Consider the following 14,862-nt stretch of genomic DNA (forward strand, 5'->3'; position numbering starts at 1 on the left):
GTAAACATAATACAGTGAAATCCAATCGTTCTTACTTTGTTAACATTTGATATTAGCATAGCCGGCCACGTGTTATTTAGAAACAAAAACCTTAGCCATAGCAACGTGTGGCCGGGTCTGCTAGTATTGTTATATAATAAATTCCCAGTAAACAAATAATTTTATTGATTACTACACTTTAGTCAATACTAATATAAAATCACATACCTATTCGCATTATCTAAATATATATAGCGTAGTTACAAGTTAACAAATTAAGTGCTTGCATATGCTTAGCAGTCTGCAGCGGTTTGACTGTGCCTCCGACATTTCTAACGACCATGAACGACGACAATCTCTCGCCATTAGATGAGTACCCTCGTCTGCGTACAAGGGTAATAAAAAAAATACCAATATTTCCAAATAAACGAAAAAGAACACCCTGTATGTTAACTTCAGGGCTTTCGCGAAAACTCATCACGGATAGTACTTTCTACGCGTTAGTCGAAGTGACAACTTTCCACGGTGGACACGTACATACATACATCCCGGACTTAGAACATGTGATTTTATAATAATTATTTTCTTTTCATTTCGAAATAATGATGGAACAAAATAATAGCGAATATGAGAATAATTCTTATATTACATTTTTCGGACCCGTGGGGATGGCTTTTTATGACAACGGCCAGGTCCTAGAAGATAGCCTCACAGTCAAAATCATATTGAGTATTATACTGGCTGTTATAATGATTCTGAGTTTGATCGGAAATGGTTGTACTTGTGCTGTGATCGCTCGCAATCGTTCTATGCGAACTCCGACTAACTGTTATTTATTCAATCTTGCAATTACCGACCTGTTCATGGCTTTATTTGTGCCAATAGACATTTACATCATTTGGATCCCTGAATTCTACCCATTGGGCGAAGTAGGTTGCCGTCTGCATTTCGTGCTGTGGGATTGTCTTAGTAATTGTAGCCTGCTGATTATAACCGCGTTTACCGTCGAACGATATCTGGTCATCACCAGGCCATTTCTTCGACAGAAATTGTCCCTTAATTCGCGTGTCTTCAAACTGGTCGGTGTTATATGGTTCGTGTCCTGCAGCTTTTGCATACCGGACCTCCTGTATATCGATATGATTGAAGAGAAGAAATATGTATTTTGCTATGTAGCAATGTCGCACATCGTGAGTGTATTTGTGGCAGCCGAGATCTTTGTTTTCTACGTAATACCAATGACGATTATTATAATATTGTACATATTAATAACGATAGAGTTAAAGTTCAAAAAGAAACTTCGGAGCAGTCCCGCCAGCAATGGACAACAAAACAGAGATAAAGCGGTCATAATGTTAGGTAAGTGTTATTGTCGTCGAAGACAGATGAGCCTGCGGCCCGCCTAATGGTTATTAGTTGGCTTTCATTCATGGACATCGGCAATACCAAAGACGCAACTTAGTCGCAGCTGCCTATCACTTAATACAATAACCAGAAAAGACGTACCAAAATGTACATGAAATTTTCATTGAGTTTTTTAATATATAACAAGGGAGTAAAGCAATACTTAATATTTATTAAATGATATTTATGACATTTATTCCTTGTTTTACAGAACTGTTTGACAGATAAAACACAAGGCGTACAATTTTATAAAGTTATATAATGACATTGCTTCAGATTATTTTAATTTTTTTAACATGACTTTATGAACTTAGTAGAACTTGTTTGTATGTAACAGAATCGTTGATCGTCATTATAACTGACTTTAAGCCGCACAATTTAAAATTTTCATACGCATCAAGGACAATATAAAGACTTATATAACTTCGCTCTAATATCCTAACCAGTATCAACAGTATTAAAAAAGATAAAATTAATTATTATTTCGGTTTACTGTAGCGAATTTTATTAGTTTTAAACTATTAAATTTAAATTATATACTATATATATGAACCATAAAAAAGTGTGGTCATCAATTCAGGGTTTCGGTCTCGTAAATAATAAAAGGATAATCTGAAACGAACTTCTTCTCTCCGTTCTTTCTACTATACATTACTTATAGTGCTGCAATAGAAAAATGAGGTCATCTCCGCAACTCCTCAAAGCATTCTTTGAATATACGGATTAATAGCACAAAAATAATTAAAGCCACATCTTATACCCAGATGTTCTGGCTTTACAACAAATTAAAACTAAACTTTAACTAAATTACATGCAACATACCCTTCTTGGTATTTAATAGTTAACTAAGATTAAATTCGGCCTTCGTTCCCAAATTACTAAACATCATAAAGTAAGATGTACGTGAACTCCTCGGATGAAATTCACATTTTGTACCACAACGCACATAAGACTATTAATTACGCTTAATTTTATATCATAATTCACTCAGCATGTCGCAAAACGTCTAAGTGGCTCAGCCGACAAATCCACGGGCCCAAGGATTTTAAACTACCCTCGTTAAGTCTGCATTCATCGCTTAATTTCGGGAAATACTATTATAACAGCGTGTACCTAAAGTTTCACTGTCTGATGTATTGTTGAACTCAAAATAGCGTCTAGGTCATGTGCCTATAGAATTTTTGAAATGTCGAAAATGTGCAATAGCGCTCAGTTACGTGATTGTCTCTCATGCAGATTTATATCTGCAATAAAAGGGCACAATCTGATCGAAAAAAGCCCAAAAATTTTATTTTAGTGAAAAAAGTCTCACGGCTCTCTCAAACAGATATAAATGGTATTGATATTATTTTAAGGGCACCATCTGATCGATAAAAGTCCAAATAAATATATTTTAGTGAAAAAAGATCTCACGACTCTCTTTGTGGTTATCATTAGTTCCTGTGATGAGCTGCCCGTCTAGGAAGCTCGCCAAAAACAAAACTATAAATATAGGCTCACTATAAATGTAGGCTCACGAATATTTATCATACGCACAATATCTTTACACTGATTTACGTGTTTTCTGTTTATTTCAGCGGCTGTAGCTCTTTCGTTTTTTCTGTTCTGGTCACCATACTGTTACCTGCGCATCATGTTGATTTGGCCCGGTGTTTATGAGAAGCATTATAATGTAAGTACTATTCTGTCTAAATTAATATACAAACAAAAATGATACCGAAAAAAAAGATTTTTATGATAGTAAAATTTTAAATATAAGCTTGACAAACAAATCTTAATTCATAGTTCTAAATAAAAATTATCACTAAATTCTTCTTGTTCTCTCTCAGTCGTTCTCTCGTGGTTGAAAATCGTGACTAGGCTTGTCAGATTTTTTTTCAATCTATAAGGGACAAATGCTTAAATAGACAAAAAATACGGGATTTTTACCCGGGACAAATAAAAAACAAAATTATATAGTGACATTCTTTATTTATTTTTTATATTTCTTCGAGGAGCAAGTCAGTTTTAACATAATAATTTTATCGGTTTTAGCATATTTATGAAAATCAATACAATTATAATCGTACGGTTCGAATATGGGACAGAGTCAGTCTCGCCAGGACATTTTAAATTAAGCCTAAAATACTTGACGTTCCGGGATATACGGGACGTCTGGCAACCCTAATCATGATTCTTATGTATTAATAGTCTTCTCACTGTTTCATTCCACCTATTTCCATCTTTTGCCTCATTGAGAGATTCGTCGACTGCTATTTCTAGATGTTGAGTCACCTGGACCCTAAATTATATTCGGTTAAAATACGTCTTAACGTCTGCCATACATACAGTAGGTACTCGTAAAATCTTTTCCGCGCAGAACAACAAACAATTATTACAATTTTGTTAATTTAAATAATAAATACTCCTTAATACTCCGAACCAATGTGCAGTGTACAGTGCAATAAAAAAATTTTTTTAACGCGGTGACGTAAACTTTTTATCTAATTATTAAAGTTCGTAGGAACCTTTTAACTATAATCCAGTACGTAATTAGTTGAAAGCCCATTAGCTAGTATTTTCAAACTACCATTTTCCCATTGTTGTTTATTTTCCGTAATCGGATTTTCAATTGATTGTTTTTTTTTTACGATTATTTTTTTATTCAAACACAGCGATGCCATGGTGCAAATAAAAATTTAATAAACGTATGATATGCTTTTTCATTTTTACATAAGACATACTGTGTATCTTTATAAACGATTTTACTTTCAGGCATGGAAAATAGTGAATTATTTATGCTACAATTCGTACGCATCGAGCGCCTTAAACCCGATCCTATATAGTCTCATGTCACGGAAATTTCGACGTGCGTTCAAGGTAACAAACATTATTCTTAAGAAAAACAAGAGAAAATTTTGAAAATAAAACGAAACAAATATTAAAAGACCTTAACCGTCACAAATCAGCTGAGAGAATCTTACAATTAACACAGTTTTAACCAGGAGTGACATCATCTAGCAGGTTGTTATTCCAGCGGCTCTGCTAATCACTTAACACTAGCTGGGCCGTGACCTCATTCACCAGTCGAAGCTTTAACAAAAACCAAAAACTTATCGGAAAATCCTTATTTAAATATTTCCGAGTTTGGATTTGTGATAAATCAAAAAACCATGTAGTTCAAATGAGGCATTTCGTGTTATAGCTTTTTATTTATACCTAAACTATCAGTTTCAAACGACATGGTGTCGACTGCCGAGGGAGAAGAAGCCTTCCTTGTTGCTTGGTGCTTTATACAAATTTATGTGTATGAATAAAATAACGTATTTACTCAGACAACCGGGCATCGGCATTGGGGAGAAACAGTATTTTGTGTTATATAGACTGTGATAGAAATCTCAGAAAATATGCGCTCTTTAAAGCTTTCCTTCGTCCCTGCCACCAGCATTTGAGGTCAGGCCTCATCTGCACTTGTCTCAAGTTACCCTGGCATGGATTGTTGTTCATTATCGAAGACCACAAATGTATAGTAGGAAGGTGAAGCCGCCCCCAAACTTGACATGAAAATAAATTAGTCCGTATAACCAAGCCAAATTAAATAAATACTAATACGGTATTGTGAATATAATGTACATTATTTTATTTATATGTAGGTTTCTAACGAAAGTTTATGAAGTGTATGGTTTTTTTTTTCCAGGATTTTTTCACTAGACGAAAACCAGACAGTACCAATCGGAATGATATAGCCAAGGCTTCTTTGAGCAAAAATGAAACTAAATTGACTAAAGATGTAGTTTGAAATGTGTACGTGTATTTTGATTGTTCCGGGATGTTGGACTCGTGAGAGGATAATCAATATTTGCGAATTTGTATGTTATAAAGTAAAATAAAAAAATGTAAAAAACACACAACAAAATATTTAATACCATTATAAATCTACATGGTGGGAATGATGATAACACCGCAACGTCGAACTACGTATAATTTTGATGTAAACATTCAAATTTATTCAGTAATTTAAACAGGATCGATTCTTTTATTTCATGATCTTACGTACGCCGCAGGTTTCGACGATCAATCGACGGTCAATGATCTATGAAAGAAAACACCAATAAACATTTTCATTCCGTACAATTTATTTACAAATACGATATTATCTTTTTCTATTTTATGTACGAAGCAATTTTGAACTTTCGCCCCTTATAACATTTTTTTTCTTTCTGAAAACTAAACTAGTAAAAGCTGTGTTTTTTTTATTAAGGTTGTCCAATGTCCTCACCCTCTACATAGCAAGGTGGATGGTATTCACATTATGATAATATATATCACTCGACTCATCACTTCACTCCAAGTGGGCCGCGAGCTCGTTTAGCCTATGCGATAAACCAATAGAAATCAGCTAACAATGTGCAAGTTGCACGTGCACCTTTTTTTTTTTACAAATATCCATATTTTTTTGCATTTGCATTTTTATCTTGCACTAGGAAACTAGATTCATAAACGATCCCGTGGCACACCAGAGATAAGTGGCAACACAAGTTCTACGTTGTCACAGCTTGGAAACTGCTACCTACCTCGATGCATAATTTGAATAAGTACACCATTTTGACCAGAAAATGCTTGTTTTAATCGACCGAGGCACTCGTGATTCGCTTGGCGTTCAGTGATCACCAGGACCCATAGACACCACATTGTAAATGCCACCTTAAGCCACACGATCGCTCAATTATATAATTTAGTGGGTTCGATCCTTCGAACGGAAAATATGTAAGCCATAGTACACGTTGCTAAAATGATTTGCACGGTAAGTTTTACGTTGTGCAAGTAGCACTGAAGGTGAACTTCAAACAGACCAAGCACCAGACATTGAGTCTCATGGAGACAATCGACGAGGAACTTCGAAGGCGTTCATATAAAATAAGGCAGTGAGTGCCCCTATAACCATCCGTCACCAGCCTCAGCAGCTGCGATTCATCATGTTCTGCCCAATATCGGCTTCGTTCCTCCCGCTATGAACGCGACATCAAAGTTCGGCGATGACGCTCCTACTGAGGTTTTGTTTCTTTCCTCGATAGGTTGGAAAATAAACTCACAACGCGATGCTATTCTTTCATGAGCATGTGCTTAGTACGTATTTCATTAGATATAAATTGTTCCACTATTAGACATACGCCTCGCCCAAAGTTCGCCACAATAACCAACCAGTCTTACACAGCCTGCGTCCGGCGGATTCCCGTGACTTTGGGAAGGAGGTCCGAGGGCTGAAAAAATATTTGGTACTCGTCTGCGGGAATTAAACATCAGCATCGCTTAATAAAAACAAACTTTCTACCTTTCGATATTTTCAGTATCACATACAAATTTTTTTATTGCCCTGTATGCAGAGGAGCATACTGCCCACCTTGTAGTGAGTGGTTACCGTCGCCAGTGGACTTCAGCAATACGAGGGGCAGAGCCAAGCCGCAGCCTACAAATCTATATATAAAAATGAATTGCTGCTCGTTAGTCTCGCTAAAACTCGGGAACGGTTAGACCGATTTGGCTAATTTTGGTCTTGAATCATTTATGGAAGTCCAGATAAGGTTTAAAAGGTAGATAAATATGAAAATAATCGGAATTCAATAAAAATAACAATTTTGTTTTCCCTTTGATGTGTCCCCCGTCGAACGGATTCCTTTTGTTTGTTTTAACTTTATTTTATACAAAAGTATAGGTCTTTTATTTATCGATTGAGGCACTACGAAGTCTGCCGGGTCAGCTAGTTGTTTAAATAAAAGTAAATTTAAAATTTATATTTAAATGAAACAAATTTTAGGATTTAATCTCGCGTTTTTTTTTTTTTTTTTATTGCCCTTGTAGGCAGACGAGCATACGGCCCACCTGATGGTGAGTGGTTACCGTCGCCCATGGACTTCAGCAATGCCAGGGGCAGAGCCAAGCCGCTGCCTACAAATTTGCTGCAATTTTATTGTCATTTTACATATCTATATATTAATACGTGAAGCAAAAACTATGTATCCCTTTTTACGAAAATTGCGCGGACGGAGGAGTATGGAATTTCCCACACTTATAGAGAATATAGAGAAGGAGCAAATAATACATTAAATCAATAAAAAAACATTACACACACTACCATGTATTTGACACACCCGCCTATGTAGACTCATTGTCAAATTTTGTTATTGCAGTTTGTGGTCAAATTGAAAATAGTTTTATAATATTGTTTGTTTTTAATATTATGTGTATATAGTGTAGTATTGGCGAAATCATTATAAAAGTAAAATAGTATTTGATAATAGAACCATAATAATGTACAAACTTACGATTTCAATTAATTATAGTCGAATTTCGACTACTGCGGGACCACTAGTTACTCGTATTATAATGGCGTACATTTCCTAGGTTTTCAATACTTGACAGTTTTCGTGGTCACGAATGAACGAAAGGTATTCAAAATGTTCCCGATCAGGAACATGAGATGAAACGGTAAGAGTAGATTTAACTAAGTATCTACGACTCGTCCAAAACGACAACGACATATTACGTACTATTTACATTTTAGGACAGCTTGCATCGTGTATCAATCATTGTGTGTTTATGGATCTCAGACACAACTGTATTGTCCAATGTTGATGAAACTAGAGAGCAATACCCTGATATTATGATTTATCACGATCGACCTACATATACAGCAATTTGTTTTCATATTAACTGACTGTCTATCATATAGATTTATGTTTATTCGTGAAATTGCCACGAAATCCATTTGAAGAATAAATTAGTTTACATTTAAAAAAAAACTCTTAATTATACTTTTTAGAATTTTAAATGGTCGTTTACTATAAATTCTTTCATTTTGCGACGACTCGAATACCTCATTCAAAATATCCTCCTTATATTACACTCTTATTACATCACTATACCACCTAATATTTGTATCATAATTGAAACTATAATAACTTGCTTATTATAATAACTACAAGCCGTCTTAGTTCGCGATTTGTTTTTACTGTCATTAACATTATATTATTTCCGTCAAACGAAAGTTTAAGCTTCCAGGCCTCAATTTACTATTTGTTCGTTTTGTGTGAAATGAACCTTAAAAGTAAAAAAACGGAGTAGTTAGTACAATATTCAAATATCAACGAAAACACGCCTCGTTTATCTACGAGTATAACCAAAAAAAAATAAAGTATCCAAAACGTCGGAAATAATATAAAACCTAGAAAATACTTACTTAACAAAGCATTTGTTACACAGTTTTAACCTCGACAGAAAACATTTAATACCCTTAGAGGAAATTGTTTTATTCAAAATATTATTCCCGTATAGGAAACCAACAATTTAAATATCGTACAATGTTATATTTCGTGTTTAAGATTCTAATACAACAGTTTTCTAGCAATCCTCTTTAAAGATGGCGCAGAAAAATGTTCCGCTAAGACACGTGTAAGCCGCTTTCAATGCAAATTCTATCTTAAGTTTAGCCGATAGCAAAACACTCTTATACTCAACTCAATTTTGTAAATGCAAAACTGAACGCAGACCTCTTTTAACATAAATCTCACTTTGGTATCCCTTTCGTTTTAAGGCTTAGACTCGGGGAGCGTCTGCCCTTGAGATTGAAACCTTTTTAGGGGGCGCTCAGGCAACTATTTGCAAACATTCCCCTCCTATCTGAGCTCAGGTGGTCAGCGTCGGAACGTTACTTCGATAAGGCTATGCGTCATGATAATGTCCGTTCGTTATCGTTGCGGCCGCTGACTACTCCCCGAATCCTGATCACGCAGGAGCAAATCACTGTCGTCGCCCTAGACACGTCCTGACGGATCCATCAGATACAATAACTCTTGCATTAGATACCTTCAGCTCTAACACTAGGAGCAGGCTGAGGAACCCCGGTGACCATACTCGTCGAACTCGACAAAGAGGTCGACGTGCAACCTAACCTTAGGATCTTCTCAGCGGGTCGCAATCCCGATCCGGTAGTAGATTCATTCGCGAAGCAGTTGCTCTTGAGTTGTTAGGTCTCCTTCGGAGGCGCTCGGGCAGCTGTTAGCAAATCCCACCCCTTCTGTCTGAGCCTTTGCTCGCCCACCTGTCCTGATGAAACTGGAAAGGCCTCCGGGCCACCAGTAAGCCTTAAAAAAAAAGCTCAGGTAAACAACAAGGTCTTTGGACCATCCGTGATTCTTAACCACTTGATGATAAATTTACTCCACTCCACTCCCCCGGATCATCATGGACAATCAGCAACACCAAAGGCACAACCAACCAACTTGTGAAATATCACAGAGGGAGGGGAGACTTCATTCCAAAGCTAAGATTGCTATTTACTACGTATGTGAGTTAACGAGCTCACAGTGCCCCTGGTGTAAAGTGATTACCGGAGCTTATACCTTGAGGCGCGAGTTATAAGTCCCAATTGTGCTTTTTAGCGGTTGTCCCACCTTCCACACCGGACCGCTTGACACCGCCGCAGCAGGCAGGGTGGTGGTACCTACCCGCGCGAGCTTTCAATACCACCACCAGTAAGAATTACATTAACATTTCATTTCTGTTTTGTTTTTTGCACAGAAATTTATCCTGAAAGGCAAATCCACTTACATATTAAATGAAGAAATATAACTTCTATTTGTCGAATATGTATCCAGTGCATTTTAACGTCGCGGAATTACTATCTCAAAAGCGAATGCAAACATAATTTTCTTAAATCCATTTAGATAAAAATACAGAAACAGATTCCTGGTAATAAGCCAAGCCGATGTTTCATATTGATATTTACAAAGCAAGTAGAAGTTATCTAATCTATTGAGTCTGGTGGTTCGGCGATTAACATTTCGATTTGATCTTATGAAGCTTTTACTTTTAGTGTGCAAGTTTACAAAGTGCGACAGGAGATAACAGTACCCCAAGAGATAGTAGTATCCAAATGTTTATTTAGGCAATTGAAACTAAAATCAATCAATATTACACGTTAAATACCCGAATACCGAACTATCATTATCTTCTATGACATGACTACTAGATATATTTGAGACAAGAACAAGACCACAAGACAGTTAATTAAACAATGATACTGTGGCGACTCACTTACCCGCCACTACTTGGGCAACCGCCTTACAATTTGACAAAATCGCTGTCGCCTATGAATTCAGGCAATCATCTATTATTGTTGCTCAACACTTCGGAATCTTAAAAAACTGAGGGCAGTACATATCGATATTCGCTGTGCTACCTATCGTTCGTGTCAGTGCTTTACTACTCCTATATGTTAATTCTTTATCGTACCACTCTTCACTCTTGTTATAGTTTGTTTGTGTACATACTTATCTTCAATAAACTATTCAAAGCAGTACATATTTATACTCACTGTGTAAAACATCCTTCGTGTCAGCGCCTACCCAATACAGTTAGAAGCAGCACTAATACAACTGCATCTACAATACCAATACAATCATATAGCAATTCGAACCCGGACAAAAGATATTTGATGAAAGCGATCAAAATAAAGATACTATGTATATAAAATTATTTCTCCGGGCTATACAGATAGATTACCTTGATTTTCCTGCGAATATCCTCAATTCTGATTCGATCGCACGGGGAATTCCGAAAATACCGAGAACCGTCCGTACCGTTGTCCTTTGGGTCACTTTAAGTCTTCAGATAAGATGTGAAGTGAGCTATTGAGTGATTTCTCAAACTGTTTGTAGCTGTAGATCCAACTTATGTAACTGGAAAGTTTGTCAGAGATAACTACACTTACTCGTTGACAGCTTTGAGCATATTTTCGATTTTTTTATGAGTAAGGTGGTGGAGTGAGTGTGGCGGAGCCTCTACTCAGGGCATTCTGATAAGGTACCTCCGCTACTGTTTCAGGCATAACAAATTCGTCAATAAATCGAAATCGATTTACTCGTTTTTATTTTGACCTGCTTAATTTTACGGATAATATATAAACCAGTCAAACTGCTTGCCAGTCTGTAGCTGTAAATATTAAAAAGAAACAGCAATTTCCTGTGTCTGTCAGATTCACACTACAAACTTACGAAGCTTGAAGTTATAAAGAGCCTTAGGGCTTCATAAGCTAGTTGGATAAAACTACTAGAAATCAATTCTATAATTACGTAATGATACTTATCATTGTAGGTTCGTTGTTGCCCGGTTCAATTAACGACTCCGCCGTATAATTTTAATGATCTGTATCCGATCTATATATATAAAAATAAAATGCTATCTGTAGTCTAGCTAAAACTCGAGAACGGCTGGACCGATTTGGCTAATTAATAAATTTGTCTTGAATTATTTGCGAAAGTCCAGAGAAGGTTTAAAAGGTAGATTAGTATGAAAATGCTCGGAAATAAATAAAAATGACAATTTTGTTTTTCCTTTGATGTGTCTCCCGTCGGACGGATTCCTTTTGTTTGTTTTAAGTTTATTTTATACAAAAGTTTATTTTAGATTGAGGCACTACGAAGTCTACCGGGTCAGCTAGTATATAATAAATTAATTAAGACTAAGTACGAGTATTGATAAATGAGAGAATAGGTAAAAACTGTGGACTGACTTGTTTAGCAGCTTTCTTCGCCGGGCGTGGATTTCAATTCTTTAGAAGGCCTATATTGTTCGAAAACTCTTTAGAGAGAAAGATAATCGCGAAGCATTATTCACACAGTTAACATCTGTGTAAATCGCTTTGAAGTCGTCGCGGCCTAAAGGATAAGACGTCCGGTGCATTCATATCTTGCGATGCCACTGTGATCTAATCCCGCCGGCAGGTAATAAATGTTCACGATTGACTTCCACGGTGAGGGAATAACATCGTGTAATAAAAATGAAACCCGTAAAATTATAATTTGTTTAATTACTGGTGGTAGGACGTCTTGTGAGTCCGCACGGGTAGGTACCACCCCGCCTATTTCTGCCGTGAAGCAGCAATGCGTTTCAGTTTGAAAGGTGGGGTATCCGTTTTAACTATGCTGATACCTTAGAACTTATATGTCATGGTGAGTGGCGCATTTACGTCGTAGATATCTATGGGCTCCAGTAACCACTTAACACCAGGTGGGCCGTGAGCTCGTCAACCCATCAAAGCAATAAAAAAAGTAAGCGCTACTGCAAATTTTTCTTCGATTAATTTAATTATTATTTTATTATCATTTTATTATATTTACTAAACACAATAAAACAACACGTTCGAATTTCCTTTTATGTAAAATTTACGAAGCGTATTAATTAATTTGTTATTTAATGCCAATATTTAACTATTTAAAAAAAATCTTGATAAAATGTTCTAAATGTATTTCTTCAGAGATTTCCATATACTTCTAAAAAATTTATTTACCTCTGCGAGCTAGATCTCAACTGAACGTTACTTATTCCCTTATTAATTTAACAATTTAGCTACATTATTCCACTAGAGCATATTATATAGAAATACCAGTAAAATACATAGCTAAAATAAGCTACATCTAAAAGCCAGCTGATAAACCCTTTATACGACTTTTTCTTACATCGTTGAAAAGACAACTTTAATCTGTATTATCAATTCCTTAAAATATCAATTGTTTTTATAGGTATAATGGAAAGATAAAATTCATTTCTCCTGGTGAAAAGCAGGTACTGTAGTTCATTATCGTTGCAATTTGAATGTCACAAACCTGTGTTTTTCTTTAACAATTAGATGACGTAAAAGCGAAATGGCATAGGTAGCCATTTCGCTTTTATTCTTACCCAGTCAAAAACCTAAATTTTAATAAAAGTTTTGTAGAGACAACAAGAGAAGCTCTACAATGATCTGTTGAGCTGGCGTGGAATAGAAATGGCTGGAGACAAACCGTAGGTAAATGCTCACAATCCTCTTTATTCAGGGTGCGACAAAGAAGACGAAATTTCTTGAAAATTAAATGTTCTCAAGATTTTCAATGTTTTCCAAAACACTTATGAATTACAAAGACTCCGCTTATGTTTCAAGGTTCATTAATTTTATAACTAATCTATACGAATAGCAATACACTCTGGAAATATGAAAATTTTGTCAAAAAAAATTTGAATTTGTAGGAAATAAAAGCATCTAGCAATCGTTTTTATTATTATTATATAATTCACTAGCGACTCGCCCTCGCTTCGCTTCGGAAACATTAAAACACACATGAAACCAAAAAAAAAAAAATTAAAAAAAAAAAAAAGTAGCCTATGTTCATCAGGGACAATATCGGCTTCTAATGGAAAAATAATTTTTCAAATCGGTCCTGTAGTTTCGGAGCCTATTCGAAACAAACAAACAAACAAATCTTTCCTCTTTATAATATTAGTATAGAAGTATAGATAACCTTTAAACTTCTGTGGAACTGCGAAGTTATTGTTTGGGTTTTGTTGACTGGCTGGGTTTGATGGAGGGTTCATTATATTTTTGTCACTTAATTAACTATGAGTCAATGCTCTGTAAAACAGATTGTACGAATGCCCACTTTGGATACTTCGTAGCTTATATTATGTATTCATTGAAAACCTGAGGTTCAGATAGAGAGAGATCACAGAGATCAGCAGTGCAGCACAACTAAGCCATTGTCTTCTATCTACACTGGGCCTCATACAGTGAACGAGACGCCACCGTTAATACTTCCTACCGAAAAAATAAAGAGGCAACAAGTTTGGTGCACTGATCTGTGGGAGAAGCTATTCCGCTCTTTTGCTTAGTCAACCGGGGACTGATGTTTTGAAATGAGTGGAACGGAACAGACCGAACAACCGATTCAAGGCTGAGGTAGTGGAATTAGGGACCCGTTCTACAGGACCTGGGGTTTTCTCAAGCGCCACCACGATCTCCGAATCTTTCCGAAATTTAATTTTATCAAAGCAGCATTTCGTTTGCCTTTTCTATTATTTCCAAAATTTCCGTCCGGAAGAAATCCTAATAACGAACGGAAGTATACCCATATTACATAGGATTACGGGCCATTCGAACGAACAATATTGTAGTACATTAGGCAACGAATTCAGACAATAGGCGTTTAATTGAGCGCGAAGGGGTACTATTCCCTACTTTCTGTGCCTTTTGTCGCAAGGAGAATACCAAATTTAATGACACGATTATTGCTATGTGACGTCATTGCGAGGATTGTTTTAGAACGTTCAGTTTTTTACGAGTCGTCTAGTTATACGATACCTGTTGGTGTACCTGTATATATCCAAGCTTGCACGCTAAAGATGAGTAATGAGCGTATGTTATTTTTGTAAGATGTTAACCTGTGAAACAGCGATCAGCGATTTAGAACATTATGGATAAGTCCAGAGACAAGAAAGATGATGTTTGTCGGATAAAATAATCTTTCAAACAAAGTGACCGTAACGCAGACCGATAATCTTTATTTTTATGAAATGAAATTTGAGAATAACCTTAAGATCTTTTTTATGCTTATACGTATCATGATTACGACTATTAAGCCACGTTTTGAGTTACAGATGATGTTAACTAAAATTATTTCTTGTGACTAT

General features: G+C 36.0%; 1 protein-coding gene across 1 annotated transcript; it reads left to right on the forward strand.

Annotated features, from left to right (window-relative positions):
• Nucleotides 1-510: 510 nt before the first annotated feature.
• On the forward strand, nt 511-5,428 carry NGR-A2 (neuropeptide receptor A2). The gene is made up of 4 exons (XM_028176642.2): nt 511-1,338; nt 2,961-3,055; nt 4,138-4,242; nt 5,060-5,428. The coding sequence occupies exons 1-4, from the start codon at nt 582-584 to the stop codon at nt 5,159-5,161; spliced, it is 1,059 nt and encodes a 352-aa protein (XP_028032443.2). The 5' UTR covers nt 511-581; the 3' UTR covers nt 5,162-5,428.
• The last annotated feature ends 9,434 nt before the right edge of the window (nt 5,429-14,862 follow it).

This window comes from Bombyx mandarina, chromosome 12 (assembly GCF_030267445.1).
Source record: "Bombyx mandarina strain Sakado chromosome 12, ASM3026744v2".
NCBI lineage: Eukaryota > Metazoa > Arthropoda > Insecta > Lepidoptera > Bombycidae > Bombyx > Bombyx mandarina.